The sequence below is a fragment of the Anas acuta genome, chromosome 1 (assembly GCF_963932015.1).
Source record: "Anas acuta chromosome 1, bAnaAcu1.1, whole genome shotgun sequence".
Classification (NCBI taxonomy): Eukaryota; Metazoa; Chordata; class Aves; order Anseriformes; family Anatidae; genus Anas; species Anas acuta.
The window spans coordinates 104491905-104510514 of record NC_088979.1 but is presented as its reverse complement, the minus strand read 5'-3'; the positions used below and the strand labels follow the sequence as shown (position 1 = coordinate 104510514).

At 35.2% G+C, this 18610-nt stretch overlaps 1 protein-coding gene across 5 annotated transcripts in view; it reads left to right on the top strand.

Annotated features, from left to right (window-relative positions):
- Nucleotides 1-17940, top strand: part of ROBO1 (roundabout guidance receptor 1) — a 541331-nt gene extending 523391 nt beyond the window's left edge. For all 5 annotated transcript variants that reach the window (XM_068691128.1, XM_068691142.1, XM_068691134.1 and 2 more), the window contains 5 exons: nucleotides 3056-3465; nucleotides 5551-5703; nucleotides 13840-14148; nucleotides 15421-15620; nucleotides 16208-17940. In XM_068691128.1, coding sequence (XP_068547229.1) covers nucleotides 3056-3465; nucleotides 5551-5703; nucleotides 13840-14148; nucleotides 15421-15620; nucleotides 16208-16222 — 1087 coding nt within the window. In that variant the 3' untranslated portion in view covers nucleotides 16223-17940. The remainder of the gene's footprint in view (nucleotides 1-3055; nucleotides 3466-5550; nucleotides 5704-13839; nucleotides 14149-15420; nucleotides 15621-16207) is intronic.
- Nucleotides 17941-18610: the final 670 nt, after the last annotated feature.

The window sequence follows — 18610 nt, the reverse complement described above, 5'->3', positions numbered from 1 at the left end:
ACATTAATAAAGATAGATATTTGTTACAAGGAAATATTTTTTCTTCTCAGAGTTGCTTTTAATACAAACTATTTTGCATATATACTCTCACAGCTTCTGTTCCACTGAATTACAAATAAGGCTATTTATGTGTATACTTACTTGCCTTGCTTTTTGGTAATAAGATACAGCTTTTGCATTCAAAATTATATTCCCCTTTATTTTTTTTATTTTATCCAGTGGTTTACACACATTGTTTATTATCATAACTATACCAACTTAACTGTAATATTCCAGTCATATTTTCTGTTTTTAGAAAACTGCAGGCTTATTGTGATGAAATGAATTTGATCTTCCTGAGCAGAACTTTTTCTGTAACTTGCGATTTTACTAGCTTACTGGACATTTGCAGATATATTTTCCAGAATGTTTTTTGGAAAAGGTGGTTCATTTTTGTTTGTCTTTTTTTTTAAGTAAAAAGTAGTTATTAACCTTTCTTATAAAGGGTTTATAACTGCTTTTACTTTTATTCCTTACTTCTATTTGGTCTGCTTTGTTATGTTATGTTTTGTTTTGCTTTGCTTTAGTCTTTATGCTAACACTTGTACTGTGTGTCTCTGTTTCTTCCTCCATCTTCCTGAGTCTTTGCAATCACTCTTTTTATTAGTGGATAGTAATATTTTTCTGTAATTTTCATTGACCCTAATATGTAAGGGCACACAAGTGTTCATTTTAAGCACATCTGTTTTCAGGGTTATTTAGAAGTTAAACTAGGTAGACACTAATGGGAAAGTGAAATGCTAAGTGAGTGACCTTCCAGAACCTCAGATACCATGTTCTGGAAAGCAAGACATACTGACCTACAGAATGGAGTAGGCATTGGAGCAGATGTATGCAAACATGCATAACCAGCTAGCAATTACCTAGAAAGTCAAAAGTTCTCTCACCACAGTGACTGTAGTCTAGTCACAATAAATATCACCAAAAGTAGTGGAAGAAGGTCAAGTTTTATCTGGGAGGATGTTGCAGTTTAAGCTCCATGTAACTTATCACTGAGTGGATGGAAATAAAATGTGTCTTTAGTTTGTTTTTACCTACAATCGTTAAGTCTATTTTTTTTTCCCTGAAAGTCTTAGAATTGTTAGTGAGTAAATTCGGCTGTCTTATCTTTCTTACTTTTCCAACTGTTCTTTCTTTTCTCTTTGCTATATCCATCTCATCAGTTAAAAAAAAAAAAAAAAAAAAAAAAAAGATGCACATAATTCTATCTGCTTAATTGGCAAGTCTTGGGTGACTATCCTTTCCATTTAATGGTGTTGATATGACCCTAGGCATTGCTACATAGGAGTTAGATGTACTGTTCTCAACAGCTGTCGCCCATTCTGGAAGGAGGTTTCTGTTTTGAATATGGTGTGACAATGCTTTCCAGTTAAGAATGCACTGAGTGTTACCTCTATGTATTGTATAGTATTTATTTATTTATTTATTGGTAAATGGTGGTTTTGTAGTCAAAATAATGGTTAAAATACCATTTTCCGTAGTTTTTATTAGCTTTACTTTGTGCTCCTGCTGATAATCTTATTTTCTTATAAGAACCAGGCTTCTGGAATATGATTCTGATGGTGATTATGATTGTGTACTGTAATATTTCTCTGTCTGCTTGGCTTGCAAAATATATAGCAAACTGAAATTCATGCTTTGGAAAAATGGTCAAGTAGAAGAAAACCTAAAGACTTAGTGAGATAGCCACTATTAAAGCAAGAACCACTGCATCAGATAAAGTGAACCAAGTATTGTTAATTCTATATGCTCATGAACAGCTGCTCTCTATTAATCTATTCTTAAAGGTTGGCACAAGATCTATTTTCAAGGATCCGATCATATTTTGTAATCAGTTGCCTGTCTCATAATACCAAAACCTAGAGAACAGGAAGACTGGCAAATAGTTACAAGGACAGTTGTTACAAAAGCATTAAATTAAGGCAGTAAAACTTTATTGGGCAAGGTCTCTAGTTAAAGGCAGTTAGAGCTTCCCATGTAGCAATGGCTTTCTGTCCTTTTTTTATTTTGTGAAATGATTACTGGTATATATTGCTAACTGACCTTGTCTTCATTCCATTCAGTGCTTCATATAGCAAATGCAAAACAGTGGCTAGATGATTCAGTTCAGGGAGGTTTCAGCTTGCTCATGCAACAAAGTATTAGGTTTTACCTTGCTAAATTTTCATTTCAAAATTAGTAAGTATCCTATTTATTAAAAGAAAGAATTCACCCTGCCAAAAAGAAGATTTAAAGTTGGCATCCTGTCAATGAGATAATAAGAGAGAATTTTGAGAAAGAAATATTACTTTGGAAATTCTGCAAAGCAAACTGAAATGGAATTTCCTGGTAAACAAGACCAACATTCCATCTATTGGTGCGGAAAGTATTTCTTCCTTTGAGACAAAGGGCAATTAAAGACCATGCCTCTGGCTCTGTAAAGATAAATTATTGACAGTGTTAGTACCTGGGACTTCAGAGAGAAGTTTTAAATAAACTGAATGTTGATGTAATGATATCTAATACATTGCTTCTTTAGGTTAGATACATCATTACTGATGATTTCAGCTCAAAATAAATTAACCAATACATCTACATGCAATTTGGTATCCTTAAAACCTAACATTGCAGTAGATAATTTTTTTTTTTATATTACTACCTATACCAATTTTAAAATCTTCTTGAATCATTGGGATGGGTGGAAGGAATATAATGTTATTGAGCAATCTGTCTAGATAGAGGTATCTGTTGAGATTGATAGTTTCAAGCTTCTAGAGCTTCTACAGACAAATCCTTTCCTCAGACTCTTAAGGGTGCACTTTTTTTTTTTTTTTTTTTTAAATAGTCATGTAACCACCTCTTCCTCTAGCTGTACATGAGCTACATTAGGAAACAGGAGGAACTTTATGCAACATAAGCTGATTTCCATTAAAATCAGTGCTGCATATTTTCATCAATTGATTCTATTTTTCCTTTATGTTACATTCCACTTACATTATATGACTTCAGTTCTTCTTACTCTCGTATTTTTATGCAGACGTCAGCCTGTGAGTCCTCCACCCCCTCCAAGGCCCATCTCTCCACCACATACCTATGGATATATCTCAGGACCCTTGGTCTCTGATATGGATACTGATGCACCAGAAGAGGAAGAGGATGAGGCAGATATAGAGGTTGCCAAGATGCAGAACAGGAGACTCCTTTTGCGTGGCCTTGAGCAGACACCTGCCTCAAGTGTTGGGGATTTGGAGAGCTCTGTAACAGGGTCCATGATCAATGGCTGGGGTTCAGCTTCTGAAGAAGATAATATCTCAAGTGGGCGATGTAGCGTTAGCTCTTCAGATGGATCATTTTTTACTGATGCAGATTTTGCACAGGCTGTTGCAGCAGCTGCAGAATATGCTGGCCTGAAAGTAGCCAGACGTCAAATGCAGGATGCTGCAGGAGGTGAGTCTTTCCTGTATTTGATATGAGAAGGAAAAAAAAAAAGTCCATTATCACATGTACTTATCCACAACCACTTCCTGAACCACTTCCTAAATTCCTTTTGTTCTTGCCACATTTAGAAATTTGGGAGGGGGGGCGGGGGGGAAGAGGTGTTAATTCTGCACTACTGGAAGAGGCAGAATAGGACTTCTGTTGAAACGGTTCAAATAAATTGCTGCTCTGTATTGTTCTACGTGAGTAGTTCCTAATTTTTTTGGTTTCATTAGTTGTTGCCAAACCTCAACCGTGCTTGTGGATTTCCAGCCAGAATTGAATGAGCCTAGTATAGTCTTGCCTAGCTGTGCGTGTCTTACAAAGCTGTGGAGCAAAGTTTGGAAACCACAGTTTTATATAAAACTACTTAGTAGGAGATAGTGATAAGGATAAATATGAGAAATTTTGTTATGATATTTTTTTCTCCAAGCTCACTGCCTGCATGACTGGTTTGTAAAATTACTGCCACATTTTAGATTCAAATACTTCCTATGACAATTAATTGTGGAAGAAAAAGGTTACTGATAGTTTCAAAAATTTGACACTTTCATTTTAACTGTGTGTTCCCTTACTCTTTTAGAAAAGTGTCCAGTCAGTTCTTTTCTAACAAGGATTGTTTTTGTTAAGGGAAAAATAAATACAAAATTCTATCTGGTGTAAGGCTCCCAGACTTGCTTCATGAGAGATTTAATCCCTCTGTATTGAAATGTCCATATAAATATTAAACCTTCAGTGTCTTATTTCTTCTGTATTTTGGGAAAAAAAAAAAAAAAGTATATGTTTTCCATTTCATATTTCATTATTATCTTTTGGAGAATGCTACTCAAGCTCGTATTGCTGTATTATTGAGATGAACTGTGTTTGTGTTGATTTCTTAATTTGACAGCTGTTATTAGTTATAGTTTAGATGATAGATTATGAATATATAGCAAGGACATATGCATGTTTATTCTTTTTTTTATCCCAAATCACTGCTGTAGATATGAATATTTGAAATATTTATGCTTTAAAACATCCTGTTTACTGGTAATACTGGCTGTACACTGGTAATCAGTAACCTGACTAGGCCTGATAGTTATTGTTATTCTTTGTCTAAGAAACAAGAATACCACAGTATATAATGCTTGTTTCAAACAGATCTGTGACTATTTTGCCAATCCTATTAAACTGCCAAACCTAGAGGAGAGGGATGCTGTCACAACTGTGTCCACACTGACTCCATGGATTTGCAACATTCCTCTCTCATTTCTCATATCCTCTCTGAGTTAACAGTCCTTTGTTTCATTTCCACACAGCTGTTCATCATGAGGAGTGAGAGGGGAGGTAATTTAGTAATTCTGGATGAAATCCTGGCCAATTGAAGTAGGTGGCAAAACTCCCATTCATACCCATGGGGCCAGGATTTCATCCATTTTCTACATATACATTCATATTAATATATGTGTGTGTGTACGTTTACATATTTAGAAAAGGTCTTTTAAGAGTCAAGTTCATGCTATACAGTGACTTTTTTGTATTGATATTGTCTGTACCTGACTGCACATCCTAAAAATGTGACACTTCTTAACTGCAAATAAACTGTGATAGTCATATATCCCTGATGCATTCTTAGTAACTCACTCAAAGCAGTGCTGGGGGCATCTGTAACTAAGGCCTGCTAGAGACTCAATAACTTGCAGTTTCCAAGTCAGGGGAGGTGAAACCCATTTTGAGAGTGAAACATTTTGTTGCTTATAGAAGCCTGCTGGGCTGGAAGCCTGTCTGTGTATGAATCTCGGACTCCTGGAGCAAGAGCTACCACTACAAACCAGTTGGATAATTTCTGTGAAACTAAGCCAGCCTGCCTGTTAACAGGATAGCAAATGTTTCTGTTTAGTTATGTTTCACTCAAAAACTGATTACTGTAAGGATGACAGTACTAACAGTGTTCTATGATTTTAAGTGCCATGTAGCTATATAGTTCTTGTGAAAAAAAAAAAAAAAAAGAGAAAACATGAAATGTTTTATTTTGCATGAGAAAAATAATAGCTATTGTTCTGTAACAATTTTCAGGCCGTAGACATTTTCATGCATCACACTGTCCTAGACCAACCAGCCCTGTGTCTACTGACAGCAACATGAGTGCTGTTGTAATACAGAAGGTCCGACCTGCCAAAAAGCAAAAGCACCAGCCAGGACATCTGCGCAGAGAAGTCTACACAGATGGTGAGTCCACTGAAACGGGTGAAAACATCAGTGAACCTTTCTAAATATGCATTCTGTGTATGTGTGAAATTTTTCCACAGAGATAACATTATGTTTCAGAATTCAGTGATTTGTGTTTCCTGTTGTTAAACACACTGAACAGATTAATCATTTTAAATGCCATAGTTCCTTAATACTGTACATTGATGCTTCCACTCCACAGCCTTGCACCTGTTTTCTGTAGTGTCCTAATCGGCTAATTACTGTCATTATTTAAGAGCCCAGATAACATAAATAGTACAGTCATTGAGAATAATGTGTGGTTAGGATTAAAATCATCATTCCCATGACTAAATATTAAAACCTTCAGAACTTATTTTTTCCTCTAAAAAACAATTTACCATGCAAATGGTGGACACAGATCGATGAATTTTAATCCTGACCACTGCATTCTTGCAAGCAGTTACTTTGTGAGTAGAAGCAAAATCTAATCATCTTCTCTCATGCCTTCACACACAATATCAACTTTTGCTGAAAAGGTAGTGCTTGTATTCTCTTGGGACCACAGAAGGATAATGCAAACATTGTGATGTTGTCTAGAGAGAGCCTTTAATGAAAATGCCTCAGGTGGTGCAGCTTTTATTAAACCGCTACCTTCCAGTTTTATAAAACAACCCAAGGGCTTTGTTGGAAATTCATGTAAGATAAATTCTCAAAGACTTAACCCATCTTGTCAAGTTTGCTAAATTTGCTAATGGGGGGAGGGGAAAGAAAAGCATCATTCCCCACCTCCTGGTTCTCAGCAACAACAATCTGATTAGGACTTTCATTTACAGACTGAAATTTTTCAAAGAGGGGCATCATTTGCCATTATCATATGAAAGCCTAATATTATAGATCCTTATCCAGGGTTACTAGAAGGGAGTTTCGAGCCACTTCTCCCTATGATTCCTGCCACTTGACGAAAAAATTTAATACAAAGCTCACAGCACGATGAGCAGAAGTAATTTAGCAATGAGTGGTTGTCCGTGCTATTATCTGTACTTTATTCTGAGTATTTTCTCTCACTAGCATCTATCTGATATTAGACTGCATTAAATACTGGCATGACACAGTGCACCTGGGCCTCTTGGCTTATACCCAGGCCCCTTCTGTCAGTGAGACTGAGCTGTTGGAATATTATCTGATTTCAAGAGGTTATTACAGTGGTTGTGTGCATGTTTGCTCCTGTGAAAGGACAGCACAAGGTGTAAATCCCAAAACTGTCCCAGAAATGTTACATTTATGATACCCTTGTAATGGCATTTTTGCAAGATTTTATGGACATTTTATCCACTTTCACTATCTAGAAGAGAATGCTCTTAACTGAATAATTGGCTGAGCTTCAAACCTTTATATCAACACAACACATCAGAAATAAAATCTGAACAGAAGCTTTATGTGGACATTTTCTTCTAACACAGGAATAAATAAGAGGAGGACCTACATTTGATGACAGGTTTTTGTGAAAGTAATTATACAAAGTTAAATCATAGAACATTGTGGTTAGGTATTGCAACAGATTTGACAATTGTGATCAATATTTGTTTTGTGTTGCATAGCGAGTGCTTACTTCAGCATATTTTCTAATTAGATGAGAATTTCCACTAACTGGTTTATGTGCAATACAGTGTGGTCATTCAGAGAATGGCAAATTATGGCTTTAATTTCTGCAGAACTAATAAAGCCCAGTTCAAAGGTTGAAGATCTTGTTTGGTTTTATTTTTATTTATTTATTTATTGCCTCCATCGATTTACATAAGCATATTCGGAACCTTACTGAAGATTATAACCACTTTAATAGCCACAGCTAACATACTGTCCCTTTAGAATTAGCTATAAAATAACATCTACTAATTGCTTTCCTTAAGTGGAGAAAAGTGATATGGAGATGTGAGTGAAACATTTGAGCACAATTGACCTTTCCCAGATCTATTTAGGTTTTCTCTATTGGTTTGATGTCACAATGTTACTTATCTTTTTCACAAAGGGTTGCCTGATAGAAAAAAGATTTTTTTTCTTTTTTTTTTTTTTTTTTTTTTCCTCAGTGGGTGAGCTACATGTTTGTAGTGGAGGAAGGATGATATTCTGCATTTGAGCATTTATTGATGGCCAGAGTCATTAAATAAATAGTAAAAAGAGAAGAATGCATTAAATCATTACTTACTTGGCCTTTAAAATGTAATTTACTTTCACATACAAATAGTTTTCAGTTTCCAGACTGCCTAAATTAGTATTTGCTATCAGCTTAATGAAATACCTGTTAGAAAGAATTTGCAGTTAGTTGACAAAAAGGATGTATAAATAAATCAAGTCTTTGCATGAACAGTTGAAATGCTAAGAATATTGTCAGCAGCAATGTATATACATCCTATAAAGTTCTGTATTTCTTGTCTTGATACAGCAAGATTTGGGAAAGGGATAGGCATTCTGAAAGTGTGTTTACTGTAATGTAATTAAAAAGTCTAATGTAGCAGTACAAGGTCTACTGCTAACCCCCTTTTTAAAAAATAAAGATAAAGGAGTGCTCTTTGATCTATTCTGCACTTTAATAGCAATTTTGTATTCTCTGGTAGCACTAGTTCAAATTAGTTTCTACTCTATGCAGGATGGGATTTTAACTCAGTCGTATTGTTCTTTGACAGTCATCCAGGTGGTAAAATGTTCTCTGTATTTGTTGCTAAAAATCTTTGCTCAGTAGGTGGTAAGGATTAAAATCTATGAATTTTTATTTGCTCTTCATCTAATCTTTTAGAGAATTAACTACAAAGGTTATGTTACAAGAACCAGCAGATGTACACACCTTGTCAACTTTATCTCACCTACTTACATGCTAGATTTAAGAATACAAATTTTAAAAGAATATTTTTTGTCTTTTTAAAAAATAATATATATTAAAATCTCTTCTGAACTGTCTTGAATTTATTAATCAGTAATTACAGTCCTCAGAATTGTAGATAAATGTAGATTCAAAAAAAAAAAAAGGATTAAAGTCCTTTGTCGTTGCTTAGATTCAGTAGATCTTTCAATAGACATTACACCATTGATACTGTTCACATGAGATTTTAAGTCCTGATTCCGTTTTAAGTCTCTCAGTGTCAAAGGAAAAATACTAAAGTTTTCACAATTATCTATTCAAGTCTGCAGCTGAGGTATTTATCTGTGCTATCAATGACATGACATTAGGGCAGCTGAATTTCTTAAAAAAGGCAATTTAATGTTTGCCAGATGTTAACCTGAATTTGCACTTTGGAATGTAAGCCACTATGCATGCCAATATCATTTGTACCAATGCCTTCCTCTGCCTGTGCAGTACAAAAGAATCTACTCCACACAAATTTCAGCAAGGTAAAAAGTAAGTAGGAAGGCATTTCTTATCTCTATGAAGAGCAAGCTTCTTATGGAATAGTAATTAATTTATTTATTTATTTATTATATCTTGTCTCTTAGTAGTCCTTCTGATTCAGATGTTGCAGATGTTGATTATGTTACTGAGGGAGGTTTTGTGGACTGAAAATTGGTTTGATAAAAACATCATGTAAATGATTGCCTGAATACAGGTAATAAAAATAATAATAATAATATCAGCCTACTACTTTTATACATCATATTGGGTTTTGCTGTGTCTATTTATTCACACAGTTATCGTGTATAGTTCGGGCCATGTTTCTTGAAAGAGAGAGCATGAAAATAACTTCAGTAAATGAATAATATTGGCTGAAGTTATCACGTATCTGAGAATCTTAAATTATCTGAAAGCTTCACTAAGTCATGAAAAATCTTGAGTTTTGCATGCCTGCATAATTATGCAATACACTATCTTCTCAAGTATTACATCAAATCTATATAACACTGCTGTTTTCTTCAGAATATAACTGTAGAAATCTATAGCTTGATGACACTTAAAAAAAAAAAAAAAAGTAGTCTAATAAGGCCTTCTTCCTTCATTTGTCATTACTTACAATTAATCTTTTTGTTCTTATTTGTAGTTTCTCCACTTCAGTGCAAAACTAGCCTAGTAGGTTAGTTTTCCCCAGTGATGTTTTGCTTCTCCCATGATTTCTGTGTCTGTTCTCATTTAGAATCCTCTTGAAAATAGTCATCAGCCCTTTCAAAAGACGTATATGGATGGTTTCCCCTGTAGAGCATGCATGCTATAAAAATGGCATCCATTAATTGGATTCCATTAATTTGTTTTGTTTGTGTTTGTTTTTGTTTGTTTGTTCGTTTGTTTGTTTTCCAAGTGGGTAGCAATACAACAATAATAAAGAGACATGAATGAAACGTGAGCACAGCTGACCTTTACCAAAAACTTCTGAGTTCTTTATATTGGTTTGACGTTGCTCTGTGATTTATTTTTTATTCCTTACAATGGAAGCTTCCATTTTTCTTTCAATAAGAAGTGTGCCAATTTGTACTAGAGAAGGCAGATTGAATCTGGATTTTCTCTGTGATCTGAGCTGTTAAAATAAATTCCACAGAGGTGTAATAGTGTTGACCTCAGATTTTTATTTTTTTCCTCTGTACAGAATCTGTCTCAGTAAGGAGTACTCTGTTATAATGAAGATTTTTATAGTTTCCCTGCAGGTTGCAAAAATGTTCTCAAAAGAGAATATCACTTTTCTGTAGTTATTACTGTACCATAGAGCTACTGCTATTTTAAGAAACTTTTTATATCAATGCATCTTTCCTTTCTACAGTCAAGACTTAACACCACGTTGTTCACTGTCATGTGTAGCTAGATAGGATTCTTGAATACAGTATTTCCAGGTTATATTTTATAAGCTACAGGAAATATGCTGGTTCCTTGCCTTTGGTACTCAGCCAGTGCATTGACATGCCAGAACTGTTGGAGACTAGCTCCAAAAGTGACTGAAAAAGCTGATGTTAAATACCTAAACTCCCTTTATATCAGTAGGCTCAACAGAAGGGCAATTCAGTGCTCCAATAACTAATGAAGACAGCCAATAGGAAATGTAAGATACAAGAAGAATTTTGAAGAACAATTACTGTGCTTGATATGCTTTGGGTTGGACCTGATATGGTCTGGCGCACAGGGCTCTCATGGAATGTGTCATGCCCTATACTGAGGTCCTGGACAGGGTTCCCACAACCCTAGATGTTGAATTGTATTGGTATATATACTTTTTAAGACCAACATTTTTTTTGGAGCAGGTACTGATACTTAAGCTCATGTGGCTACGGAGGCTTGTGATCCAAATGTCCAAACTTGGAGGCACATAGTGAATATCAGCATCTGCTGGGCTGGGCAGTGCAGTGAGGGTGTTTTGATTTGGTCTTCTGTGGCTAGAGCTCACAAGGCACTTTTAGATGCATAGTAGAGGTGTTCTGACTGCTACCCTGATGTCTGGAATTATAGGGTTTCATTGCTAAAGTTGTGTATTAGACTGAGGTTATCGCCATAGACCACATTTAAAGACTCTTGGATGACAAAGGAATGCATCTTAACTGATTCCGGAATTATTATTATTTTTTTTTTAACCAAAATCTGTTGTTCATGTTTACTGAACAAGAAGTTGCCTCTCCGTTTTATACTTACAATTCTCTCAGATGAATAGATCTAATATATTTATTATCTAACTTCTAATAAATCTAATTTATTAGATTTATTGCCCACAGATCTGCCTTTCTTCTTACTTTGTAGTCTTAATAATTCCCGATACTTAAATAAGAATATTTTGATTCATCCACTTACTATATGCAGACTCCCAACTAATTTACGTTATCTCTTTTCAAGTTTTGGAAATGACAGTGCTTTTTCTTAATGCCCTCTGCACATGTTGAATGTTAAGTAGATTCTTCGAAGTACATGTCAGTATTCAAATGTTTACCTTTAGCTCCTCTTTAAAATTGATGTTCCCCAAACTGACGTTTGATAAACAAGCTACCCTGTGGAATTTGCAAAGAGTATCTAGGTAGTTGTCCAACTTTTACACAGATAAAAAGAACAGAAGGAAAGAAGATGGCCAATGAAGGCTAAAAGCTTGTATCAGGAATAGTGTAGCCAGCAGGGCCAGGGAGGTGATCATCCCCCCGTACTCTATTCTGGTGACACCTCACCTCGAGTACTGTGTTCAGCTTTGGGCCCCTCTGTACAAGGCCCTGGAGCATGTCTGGAGAAGGGCTATGAACCTGGTGAAGGGCCTGGAACGCAAGTCCTGTGAGGAGCAGCTGATGGAACTGGGGTTGTTTAGTCTGGATTCTGGAGTCTCATTGCTCTCTGCAACTACCTGAAAGGAAGGTGTGGGGAGCTTGGGGCCAGCCTCTTCTCACAGATAACTAGACTAAACGCAGATAGGACTAGAGGCCTCAAGTCGCACCAGGGGAGGTTTAGGTTGGAAATTAGGAGATATTTATCCTCAGAAAGAGTAGTCAGGCATTGGAACGTGTTGCCTAGGAAGGGGTGGTATCTCCATCCCTGGGTGTGTTCAAGGAAAGGTTGGACCTGGCACTTAGGGACATGGTTTAGTAGGTGATATTGGTGGTAGGGTAATGGTTGGACCAGATGATCTTTTCCAACCTTTATGATTCTATGATTGTATGATTCTTGTAAAATAGATTTGGCCTCTTATTCAAGTCAAATATTAAAAGAAGCAGAGGGTTTTTTTGTTTGTTTGTTGGTTTGGTTTGGTTTAGTGGAGTTAATGCAACAAGAATGATATTCCAGATTTCATTTACCTGAAGTATGCCCAAACTTAGGGAATGTACTCTGTGACATCTTTCTTCCTCATCATCCCAGTCCAGTTGATAGCTGATAAAATTACCAGTCTTACTTAAAACAGGTCAAGGGGAATTCCAAGTAATATCACCAATTTAATGTAGAGAATGGTGCCTACTAATGTTGCATACAGTATTGATTTCTGCATTGCTACATCTTTCAGCATGGCTAGATCAAGTCATTTGTGTCTCTTGGAAATTTCTGCCGTCTGCCATATCCCTGTTCATACAAATATGTTAGATTCCTTTTTTTTTTTTCTTCTTATGCAGGAGTACTGCAATTATTCTTGGGCCAATTTAGTTAGTTTTCAGTTGAGATGCTCTCTTGAATAGACTGTGAATTAGCTTATATGTAGTGATGCTGTTTAAAAACCACAGCTGCTCCAAGATTTTTGTGGAAGTGGAAAGAATGAATGCTTGCTATTACAAAATGCTGAAGTAATAATTTTTAATTAACAGAGCTGTTCATTTTTCTTAGTAGCATCATTTGAGAGTATTAACCTCAGAAACATCTTTCCCATCTCCCTATTTTTAACCTTTTTTCTCTTATATGCATGTAATTTGTTCCTATAGCTTTGTTGTGAACGACTTTTATATTGTCGCTTCCCTGTTTGACTTTTACATCTTTTTTCTTCACGTTTTGTATTCCACAGAGCACTATTATATCCAGATGAACAGTTTACACATTCTAGTTTTAAGTCTTACTACTGGAATAGAAAAATGTAACTAAGTGAAATGTGTACTATACTAATTTAAGGGGCAAACTGAAAAATTCTTGTATCTTTTCTTTCTTCTATTCTTGCTGAGAACTTGTTACTTCTTTGATTGAATGTGTTTTTTTTTTAATCTCATGACATACACTCAGATATCTTGAAAATAGACAAAAGCAATAGATGAATGCAATAATTAATACAGTTTATCCCTACGTGTATCAGCAGTAGGTCTGTACACTCTTAATCCCCAGACAACTTGTTTTAACACTCAGTACATTGAAGATCTTGAACAACTGTAGTGAAAACTGGTGTGTTGTTGCTTGGATTTAGCAAAATGGTAAATACCAGCAAAAATAATAATTGATGTGCTGATACTCAAGTGCCTAAAGATTATTACGGCTCTTTTTGTAATGATTTTTAAGCAAATATTGTGATTCAAAAAGGTATTGAGAGGTCTTTGTTTTGCATTATTAAAGCTTGAGGTCTGGAAAAATACCTGTCAGCAGTTGTAACAGTAACATAATATTTCTTGGGGTGGAGAGAGAAGGGCAGAGGGAGCGCTAAAAATAAATAGAGCATCTGTTTCTTCAGCAGAAGTTAAATATTATTTCTAATTTTACTAATGTATGATGTCATTTTAATTATTATTCTTTTTCTAACTTTGTAGACTTGCCACCTCCTCCTGTGCCACCTCCAGCTATAAAATCACCAACCGCTCAGTCCAAATCACAGCTGGAGGTGCGGCCTGTCATGTTGCCAAAACTGGCTTCTGTAGAACCGAGGACAGACAGATCTGCAGAAAGAAAAGGAGCAAGCTACAAGGGGAGGGACGGGGTGGATGGGAGACAGCATTCAGATGTGCGGACAAATTCAGGAGAGCGGCGAGAATCACAGGAACAGCAAAGTGATGGGAAACTGCGAGGAAATAAAACACCAAAACGAGAAGGCACACCAGCAAAAACTCATCTTCTTCAAGGTTATTTTGCATGTTTTGGATTTAATGAAGTACTGTGTGTTGATCATAGGGAAGAGGCTAATTCTTCCTAGGTCTCACACACTACCAGTGTGAATATAATTAGATCTGCAGAATTGTCAACATTTACCTGTCAATATACAGTACTAATACAGATCACATAAAATGCAACCATATAAAAAAAAACATAGATTTTCTACCTTGCACTCCATATACATCCATTGTATATTGAAGCTAACACCAAAGAAGCCCAAAAAGAAATATTCCTTAAGAGTCATGTCCTTGCCCTGAATTCTGAATCCTATCATGGATTAAGAATCTAGTTGTATCTAATTACAATCTAATTTAAAAGGGAACTAGGTAAAGTCAGATAGCTGATCTGCAAGGCAAATATTTCTACCAAAGAATTGGCACTTGGCCCATTTTTATCTAAGATCTGTAAAGGAGAAAAGTTCCAGAATTGTATCTCATTGTGTTTAAAAATAAGAATGCCACAGGAGTGACACATTAGATATAAACAGTAACTGACATGACATTATATGTATGAGACCTGATCAATGTAATTTTTTTTAATTATTTTTTTTTTAATGGAAGTTGTTAACATTACTAGTGAATGAAACATGATTATTGGAATTTTCCAAGTGGTCACTAAGACTTTCAGCAGAGATTCATACAAACACCTGGTCCTTTCTTCCAAAAAGTGTGCAGGGTCAGTATTGGTGTGACAGGGTAGTGAATTCATTAAAAGGATACACTAGTGAGAGATTGTTATTGATTACAGTGAATTACTATAGAGAAAAGTTATTAGAAGGTTGCAGTTGAGGATGGCACTGAGATCCATCCTGCTAATTTTGTTTCAAATCCAGCTTGAGAAATACAGGCTGTAGTATTCAGATGCAGTGAAGTTCTTGTTCTAGTGAATATTGTGTATGTATTGTCATTTCTCTTACTCGGTCATGTCGAAAAGATAGTGCAAGGGTGTTTTTTTTCTTCATTTTCTTATAGAGCACAGACCAGAGATCATAAATTGAAATGAAGTGGGCATTAATCTTGAATTAGTTTTTCTGTGGTGAATGTTATCACGTGAATATTATAAATTTCCTCAAGTTTCTATAATGCTATTATGGAAACAGTGTATTTCATATTCCTGTCAGGCACCACTTTAAACCTACTGAGGATCATAAAAAGTAAAATAAATCAATTGTATGCTGAAATTTTAGGATCACAGTATCTCTGAGTTTGTAAACATAACAGTCTATATATTTTATTATACAGAGGACATCCTGCCATATTCTAGACCAACATTTCCAACATCAAATAATCCTAGAGATCCTAGCTCCTCCAGCTCTATGTCTTCAAGAGGATCAGGAGGTAGACAGAGGGCAGATCAAGCAAATATAGCCCGAAGGAATGTTGCAGAAATGCAAGTACTGGGAGCATATGAACAAGGAGAAGAAGAAGAAGACGAGATGGAGGTAAATGCAATTGTACTATTGACCATAAATAAAATAAGGCTATTTTCTGTTCTCAGATGCCAAGAAAAAACATTTTTTGACAAGAAATATTTCTCTTCAGAAAATTAACACATTTATCTGTCTATTATCAATCTACAATCCAAGAAAAGAAATGTTAAGAATGTGTCAGAAACATAGAAACCAAGATGTAGCATGCTATAATTGTCTCCACGCTAAAACTTATGGAACAGAACTTGTAGAAATAGTGTGTTTAACTATGCACTTTACATTATCCATATCCTTTCAATAGTGAAAATAAAACATCTGCGAATACCTTGACATACCTTTCACATTTCTTGAAAGTTTCTAGTTCTAGATTTTATAAGATGCTATTTTTTTTTTCTGTTTCATGATATTCATTCAGTTTAAATCCTGATTGTAGAAGGGGTGTGCAACATGCAGTCATAATGATGTACATAATTAGAAATAATAATTATCATTTGAAGATAAATCTGTAATAAGATTGTGGAAAAAATATTAAATAATAGAATCTAACCTATAGTCATTGGTTTCTTTTTTTTCCTTTTTTTTTTTTTTTTCTAATACAGGAAACAGAAAGCTGAAGACAACAACATGTACTGTAACAGGCTTTTAAAATCTAATCAGAAAAAAAAAAATCACTTAAGATGCCTCAAGTCTGATGATGTTTGACGCCAGAAATAATGTTCAGTGCAATCAGAGTGTACAATTTTTCATTTTTCTTCATGCCATCAGAATGCTCGTTTTTATTTTACTCTTTCTTTCTAAACCCTCCTTATTGGGAATGATTGTTGCCTATTCCTTAATGCTAAGTGCATCACCTTTGCTGCCTAAGAAGGCAGGTAAGCTGCTCTTCATGGTACATAGGCCAGCTGCTTCTTCAGGATTTGAGCAGAAGCCTGGGATCCCCGGATCTCTTCCCTGAGAGTCAGTGCTTAGTGCACTGCTGGTACACCACTGAGCCAGTCAATAGTATTACAAGTAATACAGCATTGGTTAAAAAGTTCCACAAAGAGACCATCATGCAGAGCATTCTATTCTAGGGATTTTACTGTAGTCTGCAGTTAGCGCAAATGGCATCCTGCAATTTCAATAAAGAATGTGTATCTTGGTTTTTGCCAGTCTCCTGCTAACTTTTCGCAGCAGATACAGTTTTACAAATACAAGTGAAATCAATTTGGGATGAGGTGGCTCTTATTGTAAATACACACTCATTTTAAAGCCCCTGTGGTACTTTAATTTGTCTTTCCATTTTCATCATTAAGTACATTCTTATTAAAAATGTCCCTTGAGATGGGCAGGAGGTAAGCCAATGTGAATGCTGTTTGTCTAATTATGGCATGAGCAAATTTATCTGAAACTTTTTCTAATTCTCAGCCTCAACAATGCTTATGAAAATAAGCAAGAAAATCAGTGGACATTTTTAATAAAGATCGGATAATGTCATTAACTGTTACTGGCCCAAATCTCAGACCTCTACTTGTCAATTCACCTTAAAGAAGTGCCACTTAAATGAGTTTTGTTTGATCTTGGCGATTATGTTTTTTTTTGTTGTTGTTGATGTTTTGTTTTGTTTGTTTGTTTGTTTTTGTAATGCACTGCTTATCTTTTTTTTTTTTTTTTTTGGTTTTAAAAGCACAATCACTAAACTTTGTTTGTAAACCATTGTAACTATTAACCTTTTTTTTTTTTCTTGTCTTATTGAAAATGTTAAGCATTTGTTTGGGATATTTTTCATCTTTTTGTTAATGCTCTATGTTTGTATTGGGAATATTTGAATAATGACAGACGGTAAAGTAACAAACCTAAATGTGGGCCAAAATCAGAACACTTCTCACTTTTCCTGGACTTACAGAAAAATTCTCAAATTTGTTGTGGCCTCTCAACATTGGATTATCATTAAAGCTGAAATAGAGGCATTAGTTGCATTGAATTTGCCAAATGATGTCCTCTGTCTGTAGATTTTATTATCTTTTTTGTAACTATAAATTTCTTTGTCATTGGTGCTAATGGAAAAATGTGTGTTTGTTTATTGACAGCTATCAGGACTAGCCCCAATGGAAAAAAAAAAAATGGTGTTTTGGTGTTTACCAAGGACTGAAATTTTTCATTTAGCTAATTTTTAAAGAAAGGTTACATAGAAAGGATGTGCAGTACTAAAGGAACAATCCATGTGATTAATGTTTTCATTATGTTCATGTAAGAAACCTCATATTTTAGCCATAATTTTGCATACTGAGGATCCAATAATCAGAAAAGTAATTTTTGTCACATTATTTATTAAAAATGTTCTCAAATACAATATCTTTCTTGTGTAGTTTCTTGTGTTCCCTGAAACTTAATTTTAAGGCCAATTCTGACTTTTTTTTCTAATAACATGAATCAGAATCTATTGCACTGAAATCATTGAGACGTAGTAGAATAAGCAAAGTGAGAGAGCTGGGTACAGCCTAAGATTTTGCATAATTACAATTGATTACCTTCAAAATTTGATTCCTGGGTGCTTTATGAACTGTGATAACTAAAACATCTCTCAGCCTGCCAATTTCCAGGAGCTGATGAATAAAATCTGTACCAACAAAAGCATTCACCTTTTGTATCCAATGTATCTCACCAGGGTGAGATACATTTGTTACAAAGGAAATAAGATCCAAGTATGTAGAGGGAACAAATATTATGAATCATATGTTTGTTGGGGTCAGCATAAATACAAATTTTCTTGAGCACCTGCTGTCCTCCTCTGCTGTGGCCATTTGCTCCTTCTCTTTTTGACTGCCATATTTCTTCTTTCCCAAGAGCTTAAAACAGTCTGGAGCCAGATCCACAGATGCTACTGGGTGCTACAGTACCAAGTATCTTGCCACAGAAGGTTGCTACAGTTTAATCTGGCCTAAGTTTAAATATCATTTCTTTGCTAATTGTTGCTTCAAAGCAGGTATTAGGGTAGTAGAATAAGTTAAATATTACCTTTC